Below are 26862 nucleotides of genomic sequence, written 5' to 3' on the forward strand. Positions count from 1 at the left end.
CAGCGGCGCGCGTAGCTGTCCGATTCGATTCTTCAGCAGCGGTTCTTACCTTGCGAGGAGGCGCCATAACGCGAACCGTAGAGTAAACACAGGCATCCACGTCACATCCCTCGACCTGCGGCATGGCATGATGATGAGGATGATGATGATAATTAAAATTAAGGTTAATTGGCGTCCCCTTCGAAATGGGATGGTGACAAATAGTCATCTAGCCTACTTGAGTTAACAATGTCCAGCTACATGCACCATGTTACTGCTGTATGCAAGTGCTACATGTCGGGACACCTGGTGGAATATAACGTAAATGTAATGCAAAGTTTGTACTTATCGACGCTACGCGGGACGCATGTCACGTCACGTGTAGGGAGCCTATACATACAAGCGTTGTTTTAGGATCGTGACAACACCAAAATTTTCACTGTTATGTCGCGCCAAATTTGGTGAGTAGCCATTTTGGTCCTCAGTCTCGCTAGAAGTTGCGGCGCATTCCTGCTTCTTTGTGTTACGCTCTGATATGTACACATCTTCGCACGCGATCTAATAAATTTCTATAATTTAGTTTTATACCAATGCACGCACGAAACTATCATACACCTTTGATATACAAAACGCCTTTTCATTTTATTTTAACGCATCAAACTTCTTTTTTCTATTGCATGTCGTGCGACACGTATAAAGCAACAAGTTATAAGGCATGGTGGCGTGCTCGCGCCAGTATTATCTGACGCCAAGAATTTAAACTGCATTAAGCATTGCCGTTGCCTTCCGCTTGTACGTAATATATAAAGTTTTTTTTTCGAAGTGACCTGTAATAGAATAAGCCTGTTTATCTAATACGTAGACTGACTGACTTTGACTGACGTAGACGTTTACTGACTCAGACACACTATATGTCTCTGGCTGCGGAAGCAAAAGTTTAATCAAAATAATGAATTAGTTTCACGTCACCAAATTTGCGGGAAACGTGATCTGTCGGCTGGTCTTTCAACATTTTGTCTCCCGCATTTTATACTTTGTCGAAAAGTTTAAGCCGCCAATTTAACAGGCGGTGGCAAGTACCCTTACAATGGCTGTCACCACCTTAAAACAGCGCTTGCATGTAGGCCCCCTCTTCGCGTGTCAAATGACGCGAGGTGATGCTAATGATGGTGGGGATGATTTAATGGCAGTCGCTTTGAAACGGGATGGTGACATTCACCTCTGGAAGTAATCAGGTTCCATACATGTTTTTGATTGCATCAATATTTATACATCTCCATAATCCTCTTTTTCTTCCTCAAGACTTCTGTATCTAGCTGTACCGCTACCAATTGATGAATGGATGGATGTTATGAGCGTCCCCTTTGGAATGGGGTGGTGCGTTACGCCACCAAGCTCTTGCTATTATACTGCCTAATGTCATACCTAGGTTAAAAAAAAAGACATCATGAACTCGCACAACCAAATTTTCTGACCCCCTATAGCGAACTTTGCTTTTGTACGTCTCCGTTTTTTGTCGTTTCCCTACTTTTCTTCCACCAATCTTCCAGTCACCTCTTACTGATGTCTATTGCGGACATGTTTACTTTTCCACTGCTCAAGGGCTTCAAGGAGGCCAGTGGTGCCTAATCGACCGCTGGGCAGACGTCTTCACGTTCTAATAAAACATGCTCCATCGTTTCCCTAGCTTTAGCGCAGCAAGCACATGCTTCTTCTTCCTTCTTATATCTCGCTTTATAGGTGCGTGTTTTAAGGCATCCCGATCGCGATTCGAAAAGTAATGAGCTTCCCTTTGAGTTATCATAAATTGTTTCTTTCCTGATTTCGTTTTTTCCTCTTAAGTGGTTACTCATGACAGGTTTCTTTTCCATTGCCGCCACCCATGAGATTACTTCAGCCTCTCTGACTTTCCGCTTGACGTTCTTTGTTGCTGTGTTGCCCACCCTACAGGCCGCATATTTGCTGGTTAGCTTCCTAGTACTTTTCCTCCACTGTGAATCAATGTTTGTCCTGCACAAATATCTCAACACCATCCCATCCCATTTACTTTCTTTTATATTCCTCAGGCGTTCTTCATACTCAATTTTACTGCGAGCTTCCCTCACAACAACAATGCAATAGCTACATGGCTCCAGCTGGTGTATTAATATGCAACTGCAATGGAAAGGACGCACGTGTAGACGCTACGTGACACGCTTCTCACACCGCAAGGCAAGTGGCAAGATACGATGCTAATGACGATGATGATGGTGATTTATTGGCATCCCCTTTGAAACGCGGCGGTGACATCGTCACCTAGCCAGCTTGATTTAATCAGGCACACAATATAGATTTTTTAGCATTGCAGTTTATATGTCCAAGTTTCTTTTTCTTCTTCAAACCTACTTTAACTGCCTTGTGCTGCTGCCTGTGCATCTGCTACATGGTGGTCTACCTGGTGTAATAGCATACAACCGCAATGCAATATGTGCACGTATCGACGCTGCGCGGCGCATGTCACATCACGTGTCTCCTCTCGCGCTAAGACGCGCTTATAGGGCACTTTTTCACTGCCTGCTAACAAGCACTGGCGTGGAGTTCCTGAACGGATTTCGCATCTGGATGCTTGTGTTCGTTTTCCCGAATGTGGAACTTTCATTGGACAGCGTAGCCTGTGTGCATTTGTTGTCATGTGTGTCCAGATGTTATGAAACAACTTTCGAATGACACTACTTATAATTCCATGCGATAAAGAAAAAGAAAAGTGTTTGCGTGGCTCAGTGGTACAGAAGCTGACTCCCAAGGAGCGGGCACGTGTTCGATGCCGGTGGGAACTACATATATTTTTTTTTCCCAGCTAAACCTGCTACGGATGCCAAACACCGGCGGCGGAGGCGGCGGAAACGGCGGCAGACACCATCGCCAACCGAAACGGCTATTGGAATGAGGACATGACAGCTTACGATGTAAAAGAAGTCACTTCGTCGTAAGGTCTCGTGTCTCTTGCTTTCTTAAAAATAAATTCTATCCTTACAATGACAATTTACGCGAGCTTCTCTTGTTACAGCAATTGTACATTTCTTTCCCAAATTATCAACAGTCAAAGGCTGACGTTCCATGTTGCCTCCCTTCACCTACATTTCAATTCTTTCGGTCTCACAACAATCGCATACTGGAACCGCCTTCCCAACGATGCCAAAGAATACAAGAAAGCCCTTATTTCCAATTTATTCTAAAGCTGTTATGCTGCTAACACGTGCTTTTTGTTTCTTGTCTCTGTTTTTTTCTTTCCTTTTCATACCACCTACTCCTCGCTGTATTTCCTTGGTTTTGAGAGAAACTAAATACATCGAAAATAAATGACGCTTGTCTGAACGATGACCAGCCGCTTTGGGAGCTAACAAACCTCGGGCAGAATTTACATAGCTTTTCATTCGTAAGTGCAGTTTGCTAGTGGAAGAATATGTTGCTGGGCGAGTTGATACATAAAAAAAAAAAATGGTGTTTAACATGGCAAAACCACGATCTCATTACGAGGCACGCATTAGTGGGGGACTCCGGATTAATTTCGACCACTTGCGGTTCTTTAACGCGTAACTAAATATAAGTACACGAGCGTTTTTGCATTTCGCCCTCATGAAAATACGGCAAGCGTTGGTGCATAAAAGTAAACAGATTCTTGCGTAAAGGCTGTTTCACATACTGTAACTGGAGCCAAAACATCGGTGCAATCGCACCCGCCGCCATGTGATTATTTAGAGGGCTCATTTCTCACGATTGTGATTTCAGCAGTGCGACTCGTGCGACGCCCAGGGTTGCTTGCTGCCAGGTTTTGTGGCGCATGCCGCCTAATTCTTTTAATGTAATGAAAAAATCAGTGTAATTCCACTGTGTGAAGGAGGATAACCAGCGGAGCTGTATATGGGCCCCTTTTAATGGCGAAATCTTTATTGCCATGCGTCAAACGCCATATGCAATAATTGGAACGCGAGGCGCGACTAATCACTCCTCCACGATGTTGAGCCTCAGTAGAGGATGAGGCACCGGGAGGTATACATGCCAATGTATTATTGCAACACGCGGCACAACACAACAGACACGCCCCTCACCGCACTCCAAGGGCACACACTGCTTCACCGTAGCCAAGGCGATCGTGCGTTCGTCGACGTCCCGCAGTGCAGTATGGGTTCTGAGGTCGCTTGAAAACCATAAGCAGCCACACACAACACAGGCCACACAAAATTGGTTTCCAACAAGCTCCCTCTGAAATTTGACCGTTGTTCCGGTGAAACCTTCGAAGTTTGCGGGATCGGGACCACATGGACGGTTTGTATTTCTTTCCACCTCGAGGTCCTGGGCAGCACGCTTACGGAACCGCCACAACGGGAGAGTGGAAGGCAAGGAAAGGATATACGCAACCGCTTGAAACTCCAACAAAGAGAGGGCGCTGTGAACGTAGATATGGCCGACGCGGGACAAAGTGCAGTATCTGTTCTTATCAGCTTAATATCTGATACGGGTTGTATTTGGACCAAAGATATTAAAATTATGTTTGCAAGTTGGCGGAGTGCTTAAAGCCTGCTTCACCTCCGCCATGAGTCGGTGGAGTTGAATGACCACGACTATTTTCGGTAAGGGCCCAGGTAGGGGAGTTTTGTGTCTACACACGGACACGATAGATGCACGCAATTTTTTCCATAACCAAGCCCCCCCCCCCCCCCCATATACAGCTTCGCTGTAAAAAAAAAAGAAAGAAAGAAAACGTGTACATTATAATATTATTGACCTGTCTTTATTAGGAACGAACAATACGCGCGTTTTAGTAATTTAAGAAAGTTTTGAAGTTTAAATTTGCTTTCGAGTGCGCAACGGCGGTTCCTGAAGTTCCGTGCGAAGAGACACCACCCCGTACGTAAACAGCTGTTCGTAGCTGGTTGTTCAGTGCTTTGTCTTGTCTCATGTGGTTTGTATGTACGTATATCATTCGGTCCGCGCTACAACAAGTTACAAGATAACCTATCACAAGCCCACCCTCATCGTATATGCATTATTCAGCTGCACCAAAGCGGTCCTGTCAGCGCAACGAGTTCCTTGCACTCCCCTACCTTCTGTAGAAATGATGTTTGTACATTGCTCATGATTGCGCATAAGCGGCGCTGGCTCCATACTCTTGCGCCACACGCAAGCACCAATCCCAAAACATACGTCTGCCCCTGAAGGAAGCCGCAAATGATGTGTGTATGATTCCTGACCGTGGAATGCAATCTGTGTTGTGAAAATTATTCTTTTCACTGGCTTACATTCTAGTACACATTCTATTGTAGGGGGCTACATGCTACATCTTGATTGTGTTAAAGCCTTCAGCAAGGTGCAACAGAAATGCTTCATCTTTGAAATCAAAGCAATGATCATTGATTCATGTGATCACCTGGACAGCAGCGTTTCTTTGAAGCCATTTTCAATACATTGTAAGCAGCAGCAGAGCATCCGCTCATCTTACAGTGCATTAAGGAGTTCCTCGGGCAATCGTACTTATTGTTTTGCCTACACATCAATGATCTGCCCGATGGCATTTCATCTAATGCTCATCGATTTATCCATGATTACGTGATAGATGCAAAGTTCATGGCGCAATCGAATATTATGCAATGTACATCGTTTTTTCGATTGTCTTGTTATTTATAAGTAAGGGAAGTTGCCATCTGACGGTACATTACAGCGAAACCAGGAAAAACTAAGTTCATGATGCGCTATATGCCTTACAAGTATGAATACTTTAACGAGCAAGCACATGACTCGTTTTCTACGATAAAAAGCTCTCCATGGCTAGTGTATCAGCACTGTTGCTTTTATAAACATTTGGGTATTCATCTCACTGGTTTGTCATGCGATACTAAGTCGCCTGACAGCTCCACATTGGGTTTCCTTCGTCGTCCTTTGTGTTTGTTCCTCTTAACAGTGACAGTAAATGAATTGCTTACAGAATTTTAATTACCTCAGAGTTTTAATATGCATCCATTATAGAAATTGTCATTCCATTACCCTGGAAAATCGTTTGGGATCTTAACAAAACAAAGCTGCTGGTCTTATCCTTTAATAAAAATAATTTAAAGTCTGGGATTTTACGTATCAGAACCACAATCTGATTATGAGGCATGGCACAGTAAGGGACTCAGGATTAATTTTGACAGGCTAGAATTCTTTGATGTGAAATCACTTCGCACTACACGGATAATGTTGCAGTTTGTCCCCATTAAATTATGGCTGCGGCGGCCGGCTTCACATCCCGCGACTTCGTGCTTAGCCGCGCAACGCCATAACCACTAAGCCTCCACGACGGGTACCATTTTATTCTTTCCTATTACATCGGGCAAGGCAATGTCTGCTGCAAAGGAGGCTCGCTCTACAATGTATTGCTGGTAGGTACTCTCTTCATTCTTTCACAAGCGGTATTACACAATGCCCTCTAATAAAGTTCCAGCTGCTTACCACCCACTCATATCTGCCAGAAGGGAGAACCCTTGAAAATGGTTATCTTTCTGCTTTGTGCATGATGTAGTATGAGCATTCATGTCTTTTAACATTTATACATATGTAGAACGAGCCTCCTGGTAGAGCACTTACTATGCCTGTTCCTGCTTATCTGTGCACCGCTATTGAAGAATACATATTGAGGCAATGAATCTTTTCTACATTAAAGTACCGTAAAGATGCTCCTTTTGCAATTATGCGCTTTGCTTGCGGTTGGTGTTAGTATTGCTTGTTAGATTTTGCGCGTGCATGATCCCCTTATGCCATAGCCCTTGGAAGTTTAAGAGTTCAATAAATGATGGTGAACTAGGTTAAGTGCAGGAGATTTTTAGCCTACGATTCGCATCGAAATGTGACTGCCACGGCTGGCAATTCAACCCCACGCCTTGCGTTAGCAGCGGAATGCCATAACCAGTGTCAGGTGAATAAATTGAAGGGCAGTTTTGTTATCGACACATTTCTGATTTTCTTTTCTTCACAGTATGTTGGTAAAAGCTGCAAAAATTAGTGTGTCATTGTAAAAAAAACCGTTTGTCGCCCTTTATTGAATGAACTTCATATTGTGGATGCTTGAAATGACGAAATTCCTTTAAAATCCCAGGGTGAAATGTTCTTGTCATTGGCACAGTACTTCACTACTTATAAAGGCAGTAATGACAGACGATATTGTTTTATGGGTTTACAGACTAATAAATGGAATCACAAATTTATTAGCAAGAATATTTCTGCCCACTTGCTTACCTGTGGACGTGCAGGATGCGCTTATACTTAAAGAACGCAATCATTTATAGGGAGTGATGCAAGTGGCCGACCTGCAGTGCATAGTTTTGATTGGCTTTTCTTTATTATGTCGTCTTCTGCTGTTTCGCCTACATGAGAGCACGCTGTTTGTCTGCTTTTTGCATTGTTTCACGAGTTTACATGATGTTGCGGGAGGTTGCGTTGTCTCTGCGCCATAATAGCAAGCCAATAATGTTATGTAACTGTGTGATTAATTACTGTTCAAAGCAAGGGTTAATACAGGTGCAGTAAGGATACAAAGTACGCCACATATTCAAGGTTTATTGGTTTCTCTGAAGAAAAAAAAAAGTTGCCCCATTGAAGAAGAGATACAACTAAACGTGCAGGAATTATTCGAAAACAAATTGACCGCGCTAGTTATTGAAGCCACGAAGTTAGATATGCTAAATTTATTACGATATAACCTGCACGTTTGGCATGTCAACTTGAATAAGCAGGTGAGATAAGACAAACTTTCATGATCCATCGGGAAATTTAGGCGCGAAACAAAAACCGACAGGAAAACAATGCTACAAAACGATCGCGCGTTCAGAGCAACGCTTAAAGTTCGGGTACTTTGCTGTCTTGTCATATGCCCTTGCCGAGGTTGCAATTATTTAAACTGTTCTGTACGCGCGATTTTTGACATGCTGCTCAGCAATTAAAAGAAAGTGTGACGACCCCAAAAGGCCATACGTCTCGTGGGGATCGAATACATCGTAGTATTGGCAAATCGCAAAGGTACTAGATCTACAGCATACGAAACAAACGTGAAAATGCACCTCATTTAATACGGAGCATGTCAACAAACGCATAGAAATGGGAGAATGGAATCTGCTGTTCAAGCTTTCTATTCTCACTTCGCGCGTCGGTGCTACGTACCGGAATCGGTAATACATGTCTGCACGATTGCATTTGTTGAGCGAGACCTCACTTCCCAAAACAAACCGCGAAATAGCTGTTGGCGCAATTGCGATCGGTGCGACGGGCGACCAACTGGTTGGTCGTAGTCGAAAGAAAAAAAAATGGGGGGGGGGTCTGCACTGCGGCTGCACGTTGCATGCGACGGAAATCCATCTTCCGGTGCGATTAAAATAGCATCATGCAAAACAGGCTTAATACCGACGATCACCAAAAGGTTAAATCTATGTGAGTATTCCTGTTTCGCGCTGCGATCTCTTTATTTACTCTTTGCTATCGGTCACCCGTACTCTTCTTCGTAATATCGGAATCCAAACGATCGGTTGGTGTCTGCTTTGTAGCGTAATCATGCTTTTTTCTTTTTTTGTGTGTGGATACGCACTCTAGAGTGCCGGTCTAAGCAGTCGTCCCTCCAGAAGTCCGTCGAGGCGCTGGTGAAGTTTACGCGCTCGAGTAACTTAATAAACAGGCTCTGAGGCTCCTGTGTTTCCCGCCATCACCCTCTCGGAAAGAAATTTTTTTTCTATTTCTTAGCAGCTGCACTGCCATGTTCGCACTGAAAGGGGAAAATGAACGCTAGCACGCAGGAGTCCCTGCAGTGTTTTGGCGATGTCGCGAATACATTGGAACGTTCTGGGATAGTTGCCGTTAGTAACATCATATCTCTTGGGCCAAGAGATTGAGAGAACTAAAAAAAGAAGGCACGGATGATAACCAGTCGAGATTACGAGTGGCTGCCCTGCTGTGGCGGAAGGGAAAGCGGAAATAGGAAGAAGAGAGAAAGGGAGGGAAAGTAACGCGGTGACTGCGACCACGTGCACGGACAGCATAAGCAGTCACTGGCACTCGCATAGGCAGGTCGTTCTGATCAAGCGCAAAAGTGCCTCCACTGCCTTCGGAGCCGATGATCGGTAGAGAAAAAGCACATAAGAGGGCACAACTTTACTCTCCTAAAGGTTAAGTACCTTACCACCACCATTGGGCCCCTAAAGAATCAACTATTTCTTTCTCATGGACTAATGGCTAAATCACTAACTGTCATTCAACGAGTTGTTGGTACTGGGGTGTCCATGTGGTTCCGACACATTCTCCACAGAGGACCAAATGCTTATCCCCTCACGTGCTTAGATCGACGGCATCACCTGTGCCACCGACCGCTCATCCTCAGATATGTCCTACGGAAAAGTAACTTTTTCGTCCCGAATGCTTTGAGGTAACGAACATAATTGTAAAAAATTTTACTAACGTGAGCATCAATATTTTCACAGGTAATTTCTGTATACTTGCAAACAGTTATTCAAGGTAACAAGTTTCAGCGCCTTTCACTCCATATGCTTATATTGACAATGCTAAATAATTTGCAATAACATTGCAGCCCCAAATTATAGTATTTAAAAGGTGTTTATCGTGACCCTGTCAATCCACGCCTTTTCCGTATCTTTCTCAGTGTTAAACGTGGACCACACATACCAGCTTCACAATACTGCTTTCTCTTTCTTCTTTTTTATCTGAGAATCCACTGGAACCACAGTAAACAAAATCAGACAGGCAAACAATGCACGCACCTGGACATGCTTAGCTTCCAATGAGGCTGTGGTAGGAATGAAGCCGTTAGACACCACTTCTCAAAGACTCTAACCTATTTGCGAACAACAGCATAAAAAATTCAGAACCTTTATTTCCTCAGACAATAACTTCGTCACGCTTGCCATCTTCGTAAAAAGATAAAACGTAGAAAGTGTTATGTTTAGAAAGTAAACACCTCTGCGCTAAGTCCTTATTTCGCCCGAGGCTTCCATTTGTTTGCATCGACGGTTTAATCGTTCTTCGTTGTCGCTTTTCTCCTTCTTCCTCTCGACTTCGAGGCCGCCTACGTGGCGACCCGCGCTGGACAGCATCCAGGTTAACAGAACTTTGCCCTGGAAGAGGGAGACTGGGGCTGCCCTCACGGCCAGTTGATGGGACAACACGAGCCCGTGAGAGAGAGAGAGTACGCTAGAGAGGGTTGGTGCCAGCGACGAGCGGTAGTGAGTGTGCGAGAAGAGCGGAAGGCAACACGTCATCACGGCGAGGTGAAGCATAGCTGCCGCGGCCCCTCGACCTCGCTTCCCGGGCTTCCACCTGACTCATAGTAAGATTGAAGGTGCGCCTGCGGGGGCCCTTCCTGAAGGAATTTTTACGCTCGGTAGTTGCGCATATGTCTTGACAAAGGAGAGGGACCTCTGCCCGTCTGCGTCATTCGCAGCACTCGCAGCGAGGCACATCTACCCATTTCCGAATTAACTCCGTCGCTGAAAGCAGCACCGTGTGTTCGTGATTTTATTTCATCAGAGAGTATGGCCACCGGTGCCGTTCGTTTTCAGGATTGCTTATAGATCCATCGTTATTCATGACTTACTTCTAGTCGAAGCAAAAGAGTTCTCGATACGCTGGTAAAACGTTGCTTCTTTCGCGCTCCGTGAATCCGGTGCTCTACGAGAAACTGTGCACGACGAAGAACGCTGCTCGAATTTCCCCTCCTGCTCCACAAGTGTCCCGGCCGTGGACGTCTAGTCATTCCCTGGTCATGCTTTTCTGGCATCCGCTGACCGCGTCCCCGCAACGCACAAAGCTGTTACTCGTCCTTCTGATCGCCCTTGTGACGGGCCCCACGCAGTGCAAATGCTCACCCAACGACACCGACTCACAGGATGAGACAACAACAGCAACAACCATCGGCACCACGCTTTCGACAGCGGAACTTGAGGTCAACTACGTAAAGATGCTAAAGGATTGGATCGGAAGTGCAATCGACCAGTCTTCCCCCACGTTCACCCGCAAGATCCTAAAGGCCGAGGTGTCGACTGAGTGCAGCTTCGGCCTTCTCAAGCTGGTGCGAGCCATCAAGAACCTCGATCCTTGGGCTATCAGGCGTAAGTTGACGTTCGCTCTCTTGTTTACGCGCTGTCGTGAGCTAAAATTAGAAAAGCAGCGGTGCGTCGGAGGAACGCCGACCACTCGCTGTCGGGGTTCGTACGGCCTAGCTGTTGCTTCTGTCTTCTTATTTTGCACCATCGGTCAGAATACCGTATGCGCAGTGATACGTGAGCAATTTCTTCTTAACAGTCTTGAGCAGCGGCTTTTTCTAGAGATGTTTACACGTGCTCAAAATAGGTAAACGAGGAGGGAGCTCAAGTGAAGCGAGAATTTTTTTATGCACGCATGGAAGGGAAATTCATAACGACGAGTGCCACAAGGTGCACTTAGTGCATTATCGTCTCCTTCACATGGCCAAGCAGCGTCCATGTGTAAAGTTTCGTCTGCTCCCTGCATTGTTTCTTTTTATCTTCTGTCGCTGGCTGCATCACTTTCGCTATGGCCGATGTTAAAGAACGCGCGTTCATCGACTTGTGTTCCATCTCTGGAAATTTTATCCCATCCGAAAGCTTTATCAGTTGGAATTACTATTTCGAGATCAGAGAGTAAACCGGCATTTTACATCGAAGTATCCGAGCGGTTTCATGACGCAGTTTGAAGAAAACGCGCCCTTCTGTTTAGCACAGTCGTGTGGCTTGTGCACAATGCTAACGCTCCTGTCAACACAGCACTGAGCGTGGAGCACATCCTGACAGGATAAGAAGAGAATGCTACTTCATTGCACATAGATTAAAAATTAAATTATAGGGTTTTACGTGCCAAAAGCACTTTCTGATTATGAGGCACGCCGTAGTGGGGGACTCCGGAAGTTTCGACCACCTGGGGCTTGTTCCCGTGAACCTAAATCTAAGTAAACCGGTGTTTTCGCCCCCGTCTATGCGGCCGCCGTGGCCGGGATTTGATCCCGCGACCTTGCGCTTAGCAGCCAAACACGATATCCACTAAGCAACCATCCACGGCGGGCATTGCACATAGATTACGCGTATCATGCCCTTGCGATTTCCAAAAATGGATCGAGACTTTAACGAAGCATTTTCAATGTGTGGAGGAGGCAAAGGAGAAAATGAAAGTGCTGAGGGGCATCAGTTTGCAGGAATCGCTAAACAGATTTTAACAATAAATGAAGCGGTGGGACAAGACCATTGCGTTTCAATGCGAGTAGTGTAAATGTGTTTAAAGTGTGGGAATGTTCAAACAAATAATCGATTTAAATAAGAAAAAACAATTCTAGTAACTTCTGAACCACCTTCTAGCGATAGGGACAAAAGTCCATATGCACTTTATTTCTATTTCGCAATACCGCACGCACATTCTAGTTTAGAACAACTCCGAAAGAAAACGCGCGGCATACCCTTTAGCCGAAGCGGCACTATGTATATGATACGTTCTATGTGCTACCTGGCTATTGGCCTGACAACTTCCGAATCGTTTATTATTGAAATTTCACTCGGTGCTTGTTTAGCGTTGAACCAATTCTAGCATCACTGACACAAGAAAGCTGCGTAACAAATAACAAGTGGTAGTTTCTGATTTCCGGTACCAGAGCTCTTGCATAAAATTGGTCACGCGAACTGAAGCTTTGAACGTACTACGGCTATCCAGGCTGCATTTACGATGTCATGCCCCTATGGACATGAAATTAGTCTTTTTGAAGTAGGTCTTAATATTCATGGCACCTGTAGGTTTGTTAATATGAACTTCGAATGCACTACTAAGCAATCAGCTATAGACGTAGAAGCCGACAGTTTCATTACGTTATTACTATATATATATTTAACTAAGCTCTTCTGCACTTCTGCGGATTTTACCTTTTGAAAATTTCGCAAATCATCGGTTCACGGGAAATTTTGAATGAACAATTTTTTCAATCCAAGCTACATTGAAAAATCATACTTGCTTCATCCTTCAAACTGTGAATTTCGAAAAATTTGGGCAACAAGAAGCAGCCAAACACCAGTTGTAGTTGTCAGCGTCCCCTATAAATGTCAGCTGACATCTACAACCGGCGGTTGCAATTTCAGACAACTATCCTGCACGTTCTAAGAAAGAAGGAAGCGCTGGCGACTTTGCTTTCGTGAGTATAACTTCCTATGCTACGTTGAATTCTATCTGCTAGAGCTCTTGTACCTATTGCATGCTTGTTACATTTATAGTAGTGATCATATGAACATGATTTCTCAAGTAATAATACCGCATGCTTGTCGATGACAAATGTTCTGACCACGAAATTCAACGGCTTTAAAGTGATGATGACATGATTCACCTAAATTGAAGTCGTAACGTGGCCCTCTTAAACTAGTGACTTGTCAAGGCCTTACCTTCCGATGTGCTTAATTTTTAGTCACTTATAGATTACAGGCGGCTGGTAAAGAAATAATTCAAAATGTTTCTTGTTAATTCCAGCTTCATTTAAGAGACAATATAAAATGGTGCCTTATGTCTGTGATCAGCCGTTAAGCGTTTGACCGTTGGTCCTCGTAGAGTTATCAGAAAAGGTCGAGCATTTGCGCACGCGTGAACACATCGTCGTTGATTTCTTCCCCTCGTGCGGCCTGACACCCTCGACTCATCACATGGGCATTAAGGTGTAACTTGTCCTTTTTGCAGTGAATAATGTTGCCCTCACTGCTTGGCAACTGCGCAGAATTTCAGTACACTTCACGTTGAGTAAAACGCAATTTGTCTTAATATTTCGTTTGATGAATACCCCTCTGTGAAAAGTTATGCAAATATGATCACAGCCGTAACGCCATAAAACACGTGGTAATTACGTGCGCTAGTGGTTCCGCAAGCAGCGCCGCCTGACGTCGTGTGCGAGAGCGTGAAAGACATCTCAGAGATCGCTGCGCGCTACTGAGATATGAGATATTCCCTTGCTTCGATATTAAACAAGAATTCTCCGAGATAATGACAATTTTCACAACTTTTTTTCTGCGTCTTCTTTTTTTAAACTGGTTGGCATACCCCTTATTCGTACACAGCCGGGCACAGCCGGGCTGCGCTCACGCATGGACTGTCTCCTTCATTTGTTTATTGCTTGCATACAAAGAGGACACATTTGAGGTTTCGGTTGTCGAATTGTAAAACACACATTAGACAAGCACATTATAGTGTGCAGTGGGTCCCCAGATTCTTCGAAACCCGCTCAACTACGCGCCGTGGTTGCTTAGTGGCTTTAGTGTTGTACTGCTAATCACTAGTTCGCGAGATCAAATAAAATTTGGATGGGGAGCGCGAAATGCGAAAAAGCCCGCGCACCGTGCATTAGTGGCACGTTAAGGAACCCCAGGTGGTGGCCCACTGCGGCGTGCATCATAAGAAGATCCTCGTTTTGGCGCGTAAAACCCCAGAGTGTAAGTTCTAACCCACTCGACGCAAAACAATTAAGGAATCCGCCAGTGCAAATTGGAGCCCGGAATGTAGAACGCATAAAATGAGCTGACATAAATCTCGACCACATCATATCAGCGCAAATGTTTTCCGTGTTCCTCGACGAATATCCTTCCTGCCGCCCCATAATTTGAACGAGTAGAGCTGAGAAGAAGGACTGATTTCATATTAAGTAAACGTAATATCTGCAGGACGACACGCACGCTGCTCCACTATTACAATCGAATAGAACATACGGAGGCAACAAATGCTCCGGATAGCAAGTGGTGAAAATCGACGTGAATACAAGAGAGGCCCTTGCTTAAGAGTGACTAAACTTCCCGTTTATTGACAGGTACGGTACGAGAGCTATACCACGTAAACTTAACACAAATGTATACTCATCATTCATCATAATTCATCATTTATGATTCCCTTAAAGGCCCCATGTGGGGTATTACGTAGGGGGGGAGGGCAAAACAATAATACAAACATCGAAGGAATGGTCATGTACAAATCAACAAAAAGCAACAACTGAAAAGACAATAAAAAACAAAACAGGTTTTTGCATAATTAGTTGCAAATATGAGTAGTTAGTAACTCTCGAAATTTCGAAGCGTTTCGCTCTACAACAACGGATTCCGGGAGCGAGTTCCATTGTTCTATTGCAACGGGAAGGAAGGATTTGTTGAAAGCGTTTGTAGAATCATGAAGGCGTTGGATACTTAAAGAATTGAATAGACGATGTGATGAGCACACGGGTGGAAATAAACGCGAGGAACGAAGGTCAGGAAAGTTATAGTACAATTTATGGAATAGGCAGAGTTGCGAAATTATACGTCTTGATGCTAAAAGGGGTAGACCAATAGATAACATCAAGTTAGTAACGCTGATAGTGTTGTCATAATTCGATAAGATAAAATGGGAGGCACGATTTTGAGTGGCTTCTAAAGTGTCAATCAAGTACTTTTGATGCGGATTCCAAATTGTAGATGCACATTCTAAGTTGGTACGGATGAAAATTTCATATGCTAGTTTACGAATACACTACAAAGCTGAATTTTGGGCTATTTGCTTATTCATGATCGCCAAATAACGTGTAAAAATCAAGAAACGAAAGCAAAAGAGACTTACACAGTACTGCGTACGTGTCTTCAACGCTCGCCCCTTGTCTTTTGAGGATTTCCAATGTAAACGTCTGCAGCAAGGGCCGCTCGCAATAGGTGATACGAACTCAAGCTTCCACGAAAGCTCCGCGACTGAAAATGAAGTTTTTGTCGCGCTAATCCATCGCTAGCTTGTAGTAAACAGTTTTGCCTGTGAAAAGACACAAAGGGCACTGAACATTTCCTTTAATTGTTTATCAGTTAGGCATTAGCTACGCACACGTGTACCCGCCGTGGTTGCTTAGTGGCTATGGTGTTGGGCTACTAAGCACGATGTCGCGGGATCGAATCCCGGCCATGGCGACCGCATTTGGATACGGGCGAAATGCGAAAACACCCGTGCACTTAGATTTAGGTGCCCGCTGAAGAATCCCAGGTGGTCGAAATTTCCGGAGTCCCCCACCATGGCGTGCCTCCTAATCAGATCGTGGTTTTGGCACGTAAGCCCATGACGTCATTAATTTATTTCTGCACGTGTGTAAAAGCGAAAGCGTCGCCGCAGCCCCGCTAACCGGAACTTATTATAGCGCTTAGAACCTGACCGACCTTGAGTGATGAAAAAAAATAAACACCCCCCATACACCGCTAAGTGATTGTCACAAACAATTACTGCCCGAACGGATATGGAGAAGAGAGAGAGAGAAAAAAAAGAAACCCCGTGGCCGAGCGCTGAGCAGTGCCTTCGTCCTCACAAATGACGCATCATAACAGCGACGCCCGCATCTACAGTGCGCGGAACTTGGTTAGTGGTGATTGGTCATCCAAAATTGGGGACCGAATTTCCTAGAAGGTTTGCGCCTAAATCAGCGATCACACACACACACACACACACACACACACACACACACACACACACGCACATTATATATATATATATATATATATATATATATATCTGTGTGTACGTAAGCGCCATCGACATTTGTGGTTAAGGCACCCATTCTATAGAGCTCGATTACAGACCTTGTGTTTACGGTATTATCGTTGGCTTCTTTCCGCGTAGACCCCGGAGACACTTGTTTCAGTAGTTATATATGCCTTACCGGAGCCTGTTTACCGCAAGCTAATGAGGAAAGAACCCAACTCGTGGACGTAGCAACGACCTTGCTTCCCTTTCTTTCTGGGCTTTACGCCGCCTCAGTTGCGAAATTTCCCCTCGCGAAGCCTTCGAAGGTTCGATAACAGCTGCCTATTTCAATCCAGTCAGACAGCCTCGGACGTTGCATAAATTAAAGCTGCTCACGTCGTCCGCTTACAGACATTGCACAACCATGCACACCCTTTGGGCGCGAACAGCAGCAACAACAGCAACAAAAGCACTTTTGAAATTTTAGCACCTCGATTTTTTTTTAGAAGAAAATTTGTGTCGACAATTTACATAAGTATGTCTGGCATGAATCAATAAGAAATCTATCGGCCAGTGACCCACCCGGAAGGAGCAGTCGAATGAGAAAGTCTAAGCATGTTTACCTGTGATCTAGCTGTGATCAAAACTTCCGGTCATCGATACACTTCCATTCAAGGCTGCTGAATTCATTTCGGTTGAAGAAAACTTTAATAACCTTGCTTGCAATCATCGATGCCCCCAGCCTGTGTGTACTTATAGTCCTGCTTGCTTTTAGGCTTGCACCATAAAAAACTGACTTAGAATGGCAAAAAAAAAATTAAAATTAAATTATGGGGTTTTACGTGCCAAAACCACTTTCTGATTATGAGGCGCGCCGTAGTGGAGGACTCCGGAAATTTCGACCTCCTGGGGTTCTTTAACTTGCACCTAAATCTAAGCGCACGGGTGTTTTTGCATTTCGCGCCCATCGATTTAGAATGGCAGTCGTGCCCCATCTTTACTTATGGTGATCGGGTGTCCGGGCTAAGATATACGTTGACATGACCGCAGGCTGATACGCCAACTGCAATGAAATGTCACTTTGACTAAAGTGGTAATAAGTGAGTACCTCATATTACGGAAGCAATTTTCGGAGAGCTGCAGGGATGGTAATTTTCTAGGTTTCATATTAGAAGCTTTAGCTAACACCTAAGCAAACGGCGCGTGATCTTGGTAGTTAGCGGTTATGACTTAAGTTCAAGCAGGCCGCCTACGGAGCTTCTCAGTGCGCCTTGGATAGCCACGGGATTCATCTTGGAGGTCATGCCAAGGAGCCGCGAGTTCTGAGTCATGGGTCGCTTTCGGCGAGCCGTAATAGCTGCATCGTTTTTAGGTTTTGGTATCTAAAGCATCTACTTACGCGAGCCTCTTACGACGAGTCCGCTCGCATTTCAGGCGGGAAATTTTGCTCGGACGCAGCTCCACATCTGTACTGCCTTCTGAAACTATAGGCTTTTTTTTACGCGGGCCGAAATTTCGTGGCAGTTGGTCTTTAAGGTAAATAAAACTAAGTGTGGCGTCACGAGTTCAACTACTGGCTGTGGCGGTCGCAGTCCGATTGGGTAGTAATGCAAAAACGCTCGTCTATTAGAACGTATAGGTGCACGTTAAAGAACCGCGGGCAGTCTTACATAATCCGAACTTGAAGAATGGGCCAGTTCAGGGCGTATTCTTTATCAGATTTAATAAGTATATACATTTTTTTATTATTCTCTGTTGGGCACACGCCGCGATTGCGAAACCTAAGGCGAGTATTAGTGAAGCAGCAGAAATTGTTAGAATAGCACCACTTTCGAGGTATCCGGCCATAATGTTTCCCAAAAGTATGCGTCAAACATTTCGCGACGATTTGTTTACAGGAATACCGGTGCATTTTTCAGCAAATACTACGGATATAGCTCGACAGTGGCGCTAGTCTTCGAATTTCTGCTCGGAAAGTAGGCTTCACTAGTGCTCGGCTTCAATTTCGCATTCGGAACATGTGCGCCACAGTGAATAATTAAAAAGCATAGTAGGGGATCCTTGTTATTAACTACCCGAACATTGTATTTTAGCACGCAAGTAACGCCTGTTTCTTTAGGTCATTAACCTGAAGAGATCGAATGATGCCATATGCTACATTTGCTCCAAATTTGTTCTCAGTGAAAAAAACACTGAGTAGCCCCGAGTCAACGACCACGCTAAGTACCCCACTTGAAATGTACACCCTTACATGAGCTATAGCTAACCCGGACACACAACCGAACGAATGTTTACATAAGCAATGAGCAAGTTTGTTCTTCACATAAATGCCATTGTTCATTGTTAGTTTGTAATCATTAAGGTTGGAAAGCTCATCTGAAGCATTATGTTAGATACCGAGGCTTTGTGTGCGATGACAAAAGATGTGACGTTACACGGCGCCGATAAGTTATAAGAAAGTGTGGCCTTACAAGCAGCCGTGATGTTAGAGGTATATCGCGGCACCTAGTTACGCGACATCTAGAATGAAAACTTGAGCATGGAGCTAACGTTGGCTCCAGCCTTCCCTTCGACCGTTGCCAATCACTGTCTCCATACGCCTGTGGACCACTTGTCTCGTCTATGACTTTGTATGACGTTGCGCAGTAGTTCGATGCTGCGACATTAATCTCTCCTCGTTAACCGCGCGGTCGTTACAGTGCTTGATGCTACCGGCAAGTATCCGACGGGAGCGTTCCAGGCGACGCGCTCCGACTTCGGTGCCTTCGATGAGTGCCTGGAGACAGTACTGCTAGACCGTGACGGAGACGTGGAGGCCCGCGGCCAGTACTGCAGCCTGCTCATCTACGCTCGGAACAATACCGAGGCTGAGAACCAGGTGCTGCCGGCCATCGAGATGATCCACCCCAAGGTAGGTCATTGCCTCGGCGTCGTCAGAAAGCGTTGTTGAACGGTGCCGCGCAAGCGCTCACAGGAGCGTCAGGCGGCGTTGAACTGAAATGCGATGTTCAGGAGGATATCCACTATGCAAGAGTAACAATCTGTTTATATATATATATATATATATATATATATATATATATATATATATATATATATATATATATATATATATATATATATATATAGGTAGCGTAGCCGACCGAGCACCGAAAGAAGGTTGTTCCTTCTCGTCGTCGTTGTCTCTCTCCTAGCCACAGCCCCACTGCTCCCTATTTTACAGTACAATATATATATATATATATATATATATATATATATATATATATATATATATATATATATATATATATATATATATATATATATATATATGCTTTCGAGAATGTTCTATAGGTCCGGTATGCATATAGTTTTGAAAAAAGGAGCACATATACGGATAATTTATGTTTCGTTGCCAACGTACTGGCCGTAGCACGGCCGAAAGCTTAGTAACTACGCATGCATTTTTCCATGTCTGCTCCTTTTAAAACAATATATGTATAATCATAGAACTGGCATCTAGCGTAGCAATTACCACGTGTTTCAAACACATTATATCACTTGGTGTAAGTTATCGTATGAAAACGTTACGAAATACAAGAGTAAAACGAATACGTTTGACTTTAATTTCTTTTCTCACCCTTTCAGGAGTGAATCCTTAATGCAAAAATAATACTGCCGTTATTTACATGAAGTATTCTAAATGCTCTTACGCTTCTTTTAATTGTCCTTTACCCTTTTTCTGTCATTTTGATTTTGTTTTTCCGAACGTTTGGAAAGGATGCATTTTTGGTACCGATATCAAAGTAACAATGAAGCGCACGGGATTCCTACCTTCGGTTAGTGAGTTTTGGCACAGCGTAGCTCCACATCGGTACACTGTGGGTCATAAGGGGGAACCGTAGCGCTCCTGGCGACACCAAGCAAAGTCGTGCTCAAGGAGAGTTCGGTCAAATGGCATTATAACAAAGCGCTTGGGACCTACAAAATCTTTCGTTTTGCGGGTAACCTTGTGATAAAGATCGGGTACCGCTCGCTCTGAAGCATGGCTAAGCCCGTCTGGCACAAAAAAAAAATAAAGAAAAAAACTATTAGGCATGAATTTAAGAGATAAGGAATTAAGCCGCTAATTTTATTCGGTACACTTCGGTGTAATGCGCGACTGCAGCCGACGCTTTTAGCAACGCGCCTGCTTGATCAGTGACGAAATCTGGTAGCGACACAAGTTACAGGTACAGAACATCAAATGCCGCTATTGCCGGCCTCATTAGAATTCTGAAGGCTTTCCAACATCGCTGCCTTCGTCGACCTTAGCCTCCATCCCGTCCTTAGCGGCCTGGATGGTGACGTCAGTCATCAGTTCCGAGCTGATCATGAGTCTCGAGCAGAACAGCACGCAGGTGATAGTAAAGGAGGGTGAGAATGGGGCTAGCATTGCTTCTGTAGTGTCTAGAATGCCCTGAATGGTGGCGCTTCCTATGTGCACGGCCTACAGGGTACATCGATGCGCGCGACAGCGCCCGCATCGAGTCACTCTAGTACGTCCCGTCTGTGGTGGATGCTGTGGAAATTGGCTGCGCCACTACATGCGCCTTTGTAGAGCAACAAATCAGCCCTCGCAGACGATCAGAATTCTTCATTATACAGGCAAATTCGTTTTTGGTGGTCTTTGCTATGGAAGTGTTCACAATACACATGGCAGATAGGAATTTGGCCGGTCAAACGAAATCCTTCGCTATTAGGGGTCGTTTCGTTGTAGAGGCATTCGACTCTTCTCAGAACTCTTATTGCAGTGGCCGACTATTTAGCTCTGGCCTGTCGGCGTAAACTACTCGGCCATCCGAACGCACTGACGTCGTCCATACGTAATGGTGATGCTGATAAAGTGCAACGACGAGTGCAGAAGCGACACGTGTCACGCAGCTGCGTTTTTTGATAATCGTTACCATGCTACGTGTTAACTAGAGAGCAGGTAGGCAGCTTGATCGATCCTTTACTTCTTGCGCAAACGAAGCTGCGCGCTTTGCAAGTGAGTTCCGCGAGAAGCGCCGTAGGCGAACTTGAAGCAGAGAACTGGCCAGGTTGTGGCCTTGAGGCGCACACGCATAACGGAAATAGAGTGGCGGCTGGCAGCAGAATTTTAGAGATTGGATCATGAGCAGCTGCACCGCCGTCTGGACACCGTCGGCACCGCCGTATAGGACAATTCGAGGTGTGCCTCAAGTAAGCGAGGATGTATAGGCGTTCTCTTTCTTAGGAAAAAGACAAATCGCTGTATCCAAACTTGCGTTCACTTGATTTAGTAACGCTTGCTGTGTTCTCATTTAGCTGTCTTGTTATAAACTTTTGACCGTATTTTGTATCGTTATTTTTTCGCTTTTTCTTTTACCAGACATTTTTTTTTGATAGCTGGTCCTTTCTTTAGGCAAACTCTGAAAGTTTCACATACAATAAAGAATACACACTCGCAATGCTGGCTCTAAACAGCAAAAAAAGAAAAAAAAGGGGAGGGAGCATTGGTTTGTCAGTTCACCCTTCTCTCACGTTTTCGATAACATTCTCTTTCATTGGGTATTTTGGGTATTTCATTGGGTATTTTGGGTATTGGATAAATAAGGGAAGCTAGTCCCGCGTCAAGTGGACTAGCTTCCACTTTTTGTTCGGGCCTCCTTCCAAAGTTCTTTGGAAAAATAAACATGATTTTGATTTTTGATTTTGATTTTGTGTGTTCAAGGAGCTGAGTGTTTTCGGTCGATGCAGTTCCCGCGTAATCGAGATATGAACAAGCCGCCGTCTTTCTTTCTAGTGTCAACATTTTGCTGCACTGGGGAAATAATTAGAAGCAACAATTGCGATTGTATTTTGTAGCCCGTTATTTCAATGAAGCAAAAAATGTAATTATGATCACAAGTCATAGTTATTGCATGAATAATCACTAATATAGCGGCGTGCTGATTGCTTATTCAGTGAGCATAAGAAAAAAAAAATATCACTAACGCAAGCAATGACAGATGCGAGGTGTAGGGGTCCTGCCTGAAAGATCTCCCGCCAGGATTCATCTAATAGGTTGCCTTTTGCGCTGCGCAGTTTAGTCTTATCTTGCAAGGGATAATAACAGCTTCCATAAAAATGTGCTGCTTGCGCAGGAGCTCGACAGAGGGCCCGATCTGCCACTTGGCAATAGTTAAGAGGCACCCAATGCAAGAGCATGCGTAATTCTAAATATTAGCCGTTGTTTGACTAAGCACACACTGACACCGTCACCGTAATGAGTAGACACAAGGGCTGTGACTACGCTCAGCTGTTCCTATACCACTGCACTTCCCGGACACGCACGTAGGCACATGCGCATAAGTTCAAGGAAGAAAATGCGCATAATTAAAGTATAGTGTAGAAAGCCGCTGCCTCTGATATTGCATACATTCTCGGCAATATGACAAGTCTTGACTGCTGCCTCACTAAAATCAGCCTCGTGCCGTTCTCAACGAAAACAATTGGGGCCAACCACACTTGTCACGATGCCAACATTGTCGCCAAGCATCCGCAACCACACGGCGCAAGTGCTGCACTTGTATAATTACATGCGATTAATGTCGCGCGCAAGGATACGGAAGAATACGCACGCGAATATCACGAAAGAAAAATCATAAACTAGCGGAGGGCATTGGTATGAGCGAACACGTGGCTATTGCTATTCAATCAATGCTGCAGCAGCTGTAACCAAGAGTGTGCGGTAAACAGCCTTTTTTTTTTGCTTTTCGGATTAGTTCGTATAACTGCGAATTATTTGCTTTCATCTGTATTCTTTAGCAACACGCTGTTTTGTTTAAACATCGGTACGCAATTTTTAATGAACACTAACTTAATGGCGCAATTACAGACTGCGAAACAAAAAAAAAATAAATGTCAGGATCTGTTACGACATACTACGATGAATTCTGACAAAGACGTTCGTTTTACTATCACTGGGCCTTCGCAGGACTCAATATAACCACACAGCTGAGCTAATTTGATGGAGATTTAAATTATCGCTTCCTTACTCATATCGCGATTCTAGCTTAACAGCTCTCCTATATGGAGAAAACGCACTCAAATTACGATAACGTAATGTTCAACTCTGCTCTTCACTCTTTAATTGCTTAGGAAGAGGTAATTTTTTGCCCTGCACAGTTGGAGCGTGCGTTCACCGCTCCTTGAACACTGTTTTAACTATTCGATTCGTGCTTCTCAGTAAAGCGAAGTCCTGCACCATGTCTCTCACTCACTCACCCCTATGGCTTTGACTGCCACTCAGGCCGGCCTAATTTATTACAGGCCAGCCACATCACATTGTCTCCGCAGGAAACTCGCCGTTTCTCTTCTTCATGATAGTTTGTTGCTGTATATAGAATGATGACGTGAACAAAGCACCACAACAAATGCTGCCTCCTTCTTGATATATGCATTACAATGATCTAGTAATGCAGCAGCGCCCTTCTTTACACACAAGGTGAGATACGACGTTGCCTTATCAAGCAGTTACGTGATGGCTCTACGGAGAAAGCGCATCGCTGGACAATATTGTATATTTAAAGCCGATGGACTAGTAGTATTCGGTAAGGAATTTCTTGAAGAAGAAATTCCTTGCCGAGTACTTATACAAAGGCGAAACCAGAGGCAAAGTTTCTTCGACTACATCAACTTTTAGCCACCGTTGTAATATTCGGCTCGATTTCAAACCATATAAAAGCGGTTTACAAGTTGCCAATGTATCCGTCATCCATAGTGACGATGTACAGTCTTCGTGGCACTTTCCGCTTTGCGCCGCCCTGTTCGTGGACGAGGCGCCATGAAAGCTACTGTTGAGTGCAGTTCTTAACGAGACAAACTTGTGCGCCAATAATTCCAATACATTTTTCTACTTTGAGAGCCGTTAAATTGTACAAACTGCGCTTTCCTTGTGGCTCTGTCCGTCCATTCTGCTACGTTGACGAACCGTCATTATCACAGGCTTTTGAATTTGGTTTAGAGTTGCGATTTACATTTTCGCATTTTTTTTCTTTCAGTTTGTGCTTATAGCGTCGTTCCGAATGACCATCGGTAAGTCGCCCATTAACTGAGCTTCTTCTCTTTCTTTCCTTCATTGCGCAGGTGAAAAAATTTATAAACTACTTTTACGACAAGAGATTTCCCACATTTCGACTGGCGATGTGCACCATGAACTTCTGCAACGAGCAAGAACTGCAGGAGCTGGCTGAAGCAAGTATGTTGTGCTTAGTTCTTCAGAAAAAAGAAAATCATACATTGTTTTTAATTGCCATCTCTCAACGATTATTCACTAGAGATTCCTTCTTTTCATTTTCCTGCTTTAGAGTCAATCGCTTAAGCAATCTTTGAAGCTATGGTGTCTCTTCAACACCAGTACATGATGATTTTTTCGTCTAAATTCTTAACTGACGGCGTGGTTAGGCGGTAGACAACAGTTCTTTGTCTACTCCACCAATGTGGGTGCATTTGCTTCAGTTGCAGCTCATTTCGTTTGTTATAAATGAAGAAGTATTTTCGCAATAAGGTTATCAGAATCAACTGCAAAAACCAACAGAAGTTAACCTGCGGTTACTGCATACGCACCTGTGGCGTGACATTTAATTCTAGCAATCCTTTAAAGCAGAACCCTTAGGCGTCAGTTCCTGCCTTGAGCGTCGGCGTGCCACAGCGTCCCTCGTAACCAAGCGAACGAGTACAGCGAAAGATAAAAGATCGAACGCGGAGGGCTGCGGGTGATGAAAGACGACGTTAGCGAAAAGAGCGCGAGCAGGAGAGTGGAGGAGCAGGAGATATGGCGAAAGTGTGAGAAGAAAAGCGTAGTGCCTCGCAAGACGGGTCTGCGGCGACGATGGCTACGACGGGGCGCCAGAGTAGCGTGCGTCGGGTATATGGAAACGAAGCGCTGTATGAGTAAAGGTCTGTATGCGGCGGCTGCTGTGAATCGCCCCATGCGTCACCCACGCCCTGCCTCACGCGATCCCCCGATAAGCGAGGCAGTCGTGCCACACTTCGCTCCGTTTGCAACGTGCCGCATGAGACAGATTGTACGCGCCAGCCGCCATATCGCGGAATGAAAACACGTATGGAGCTGCGCTCAAATTTCGCATTAGGGAGCATCGTAGTTGTCGGCGAATTTTTTCTCTATAAAGACAGAGTCTGGGGAAGTTCTCACAGTTAAAACTTCCAACTTTCAACATCAACCAATCGACAAAAGATATTGGATCATAGACGATGCATTGCTCAAGTCGTTGTTGCAGTATCAACATGAAGCAACCTGCCGTGGTTGCTTAGTGGCTATGGTGTTGGGCTGCTGAGCATGAGGTCACGGGATCGAATCCTGGCTACGGCGGTCGCATTTCGATGGGGGTGAAATGCGAAAACACCCGTTCACTTAGATTTAGCTGCACGTTAAAGAACCCCAGCTGGTCGAAATTTCCGAGTCCTTCACTACGGCGTGCCTCATATTCGGAAAGTGGTTTTGGCACACAAACCATAATTTTTTTAAACATAAAGGGGGACTCCACGCTGATGTGCAATTTCAGCTCGACGATATGGCTCATGGCAACCCGTGCGATGAAGAAAAAAAATGGGTTCCCTTGTGACGTAAAGTATCCTGTATTATTTCTGTTGCTGCTTTATTATTCAACAATTTCCTTTTTAGTAATCACTGCTTGTGTTCTTGAGAGGAAAAGGTTGACGATTTTTTTTTTTGAACACCATGGCGAACAACTCAAACGATAGTAGAAGGAAGAAACACGGAACACACGTGCTGACGAAAACGTAGTCAGCTTCAGTAATAAATGTCCTTTTCATGGGAACTGGCAGTAACGTTGTGCTAAATATGGTCATGAAGCCTCCTGACCATCTTTACTTTGGAAGTATTTCAAGAGCACGCTTTTGTAGGGCGTTGTAGTCACACTTACATTATCTTCTTAATATTTAGCTCAACTGTCAATTTACATCTGCAAATCCATATGTTCCCGTAAAAAAAGTACCTGCAATTGGCCGTGGTGCCGCTCCGCAAAAGTACTGCGCAGAATGTCGACCACACACGTGGCCATAAGGCCCAAAGTCTGAGATAAAAAAAAAAGGGGGGGGGGAGAGGTGTAGACGAAGGTAACCTCTGCAGTGCCGAGTGTTTTGATATTTCTTTACAACCCATGGTCGCTAAGACATTTCATATGAACGAACCGCGGACGGTCTGAGTAATTGGCAATGCGCATCTTTCTTTGTTTTTCGCAGTAATTCCCCCTGTGGTTGACTTCAAGGTGAAGTACTGCATGACCAGTGATAATCCCCGTCCGACTCCGGGTCAGTGCATCATCATGTGAGTAGTCCGAACACACACACACACACACACACACA

The 26862-nt window shown here is 44.6% G+C and overlaps 1 protein-coding gene and 1 pseudogene across 1 annotated transcript in view; both read left to right on the forward strand.

Moving 5' to 3' along the window:
* The first annotated feature begins 4417 nt into the window (after window positions 1-4417).
* Window positions 4418-4590, forward strand: LOC142567964 (U2 spliceosomal RNA; annotated as a pseudogene).
* A 5651-nt stretch (window positions 4591-10241) lies between these two features.
* The window catches only part of LOC142576801 (nose resistant to fluoxetine protein 6-like), a 57467-nt gene continuing 40846 nt past the window's right edge, over window positions 10242-26862 (forward strand). Inside the window, exons 1-4 of the mRNA XM_075687050.1 lie at window positions 10242-11102; window positions 19188-19399; window positions 24601-24712; window positions 26740-26824. Of these exons, the coding sequence (XP_075543165.1) occupies window positions 10757-11102; window positions 19188-19399; window positions 24601-24712; window positions 26740-26824 (755 nt within the window). The 5' untranslated portion in view covers window positions 10242-10756. The remainder of the gene's footprint in view (window positions 11103-19187; window positions 19400-24600; window positions 24713-26739; window positions 26825-26862) is intronic.

This window comes from Dermacentor variabilis, chromosome 1 (genome assembly GCF_050947875.1).
Source record: "Dermacentor variabilis isolate Ectoservices chromosome 1, ASM5094787v1, whole genome shotgun sequence".
Classification (NCBI taxonomy): Eukaryota; Metazoa; Arthropoda; class Arachnida; order Ixodida; family Ixodidae; genus Dermacentor; species Dermacentor variabilis.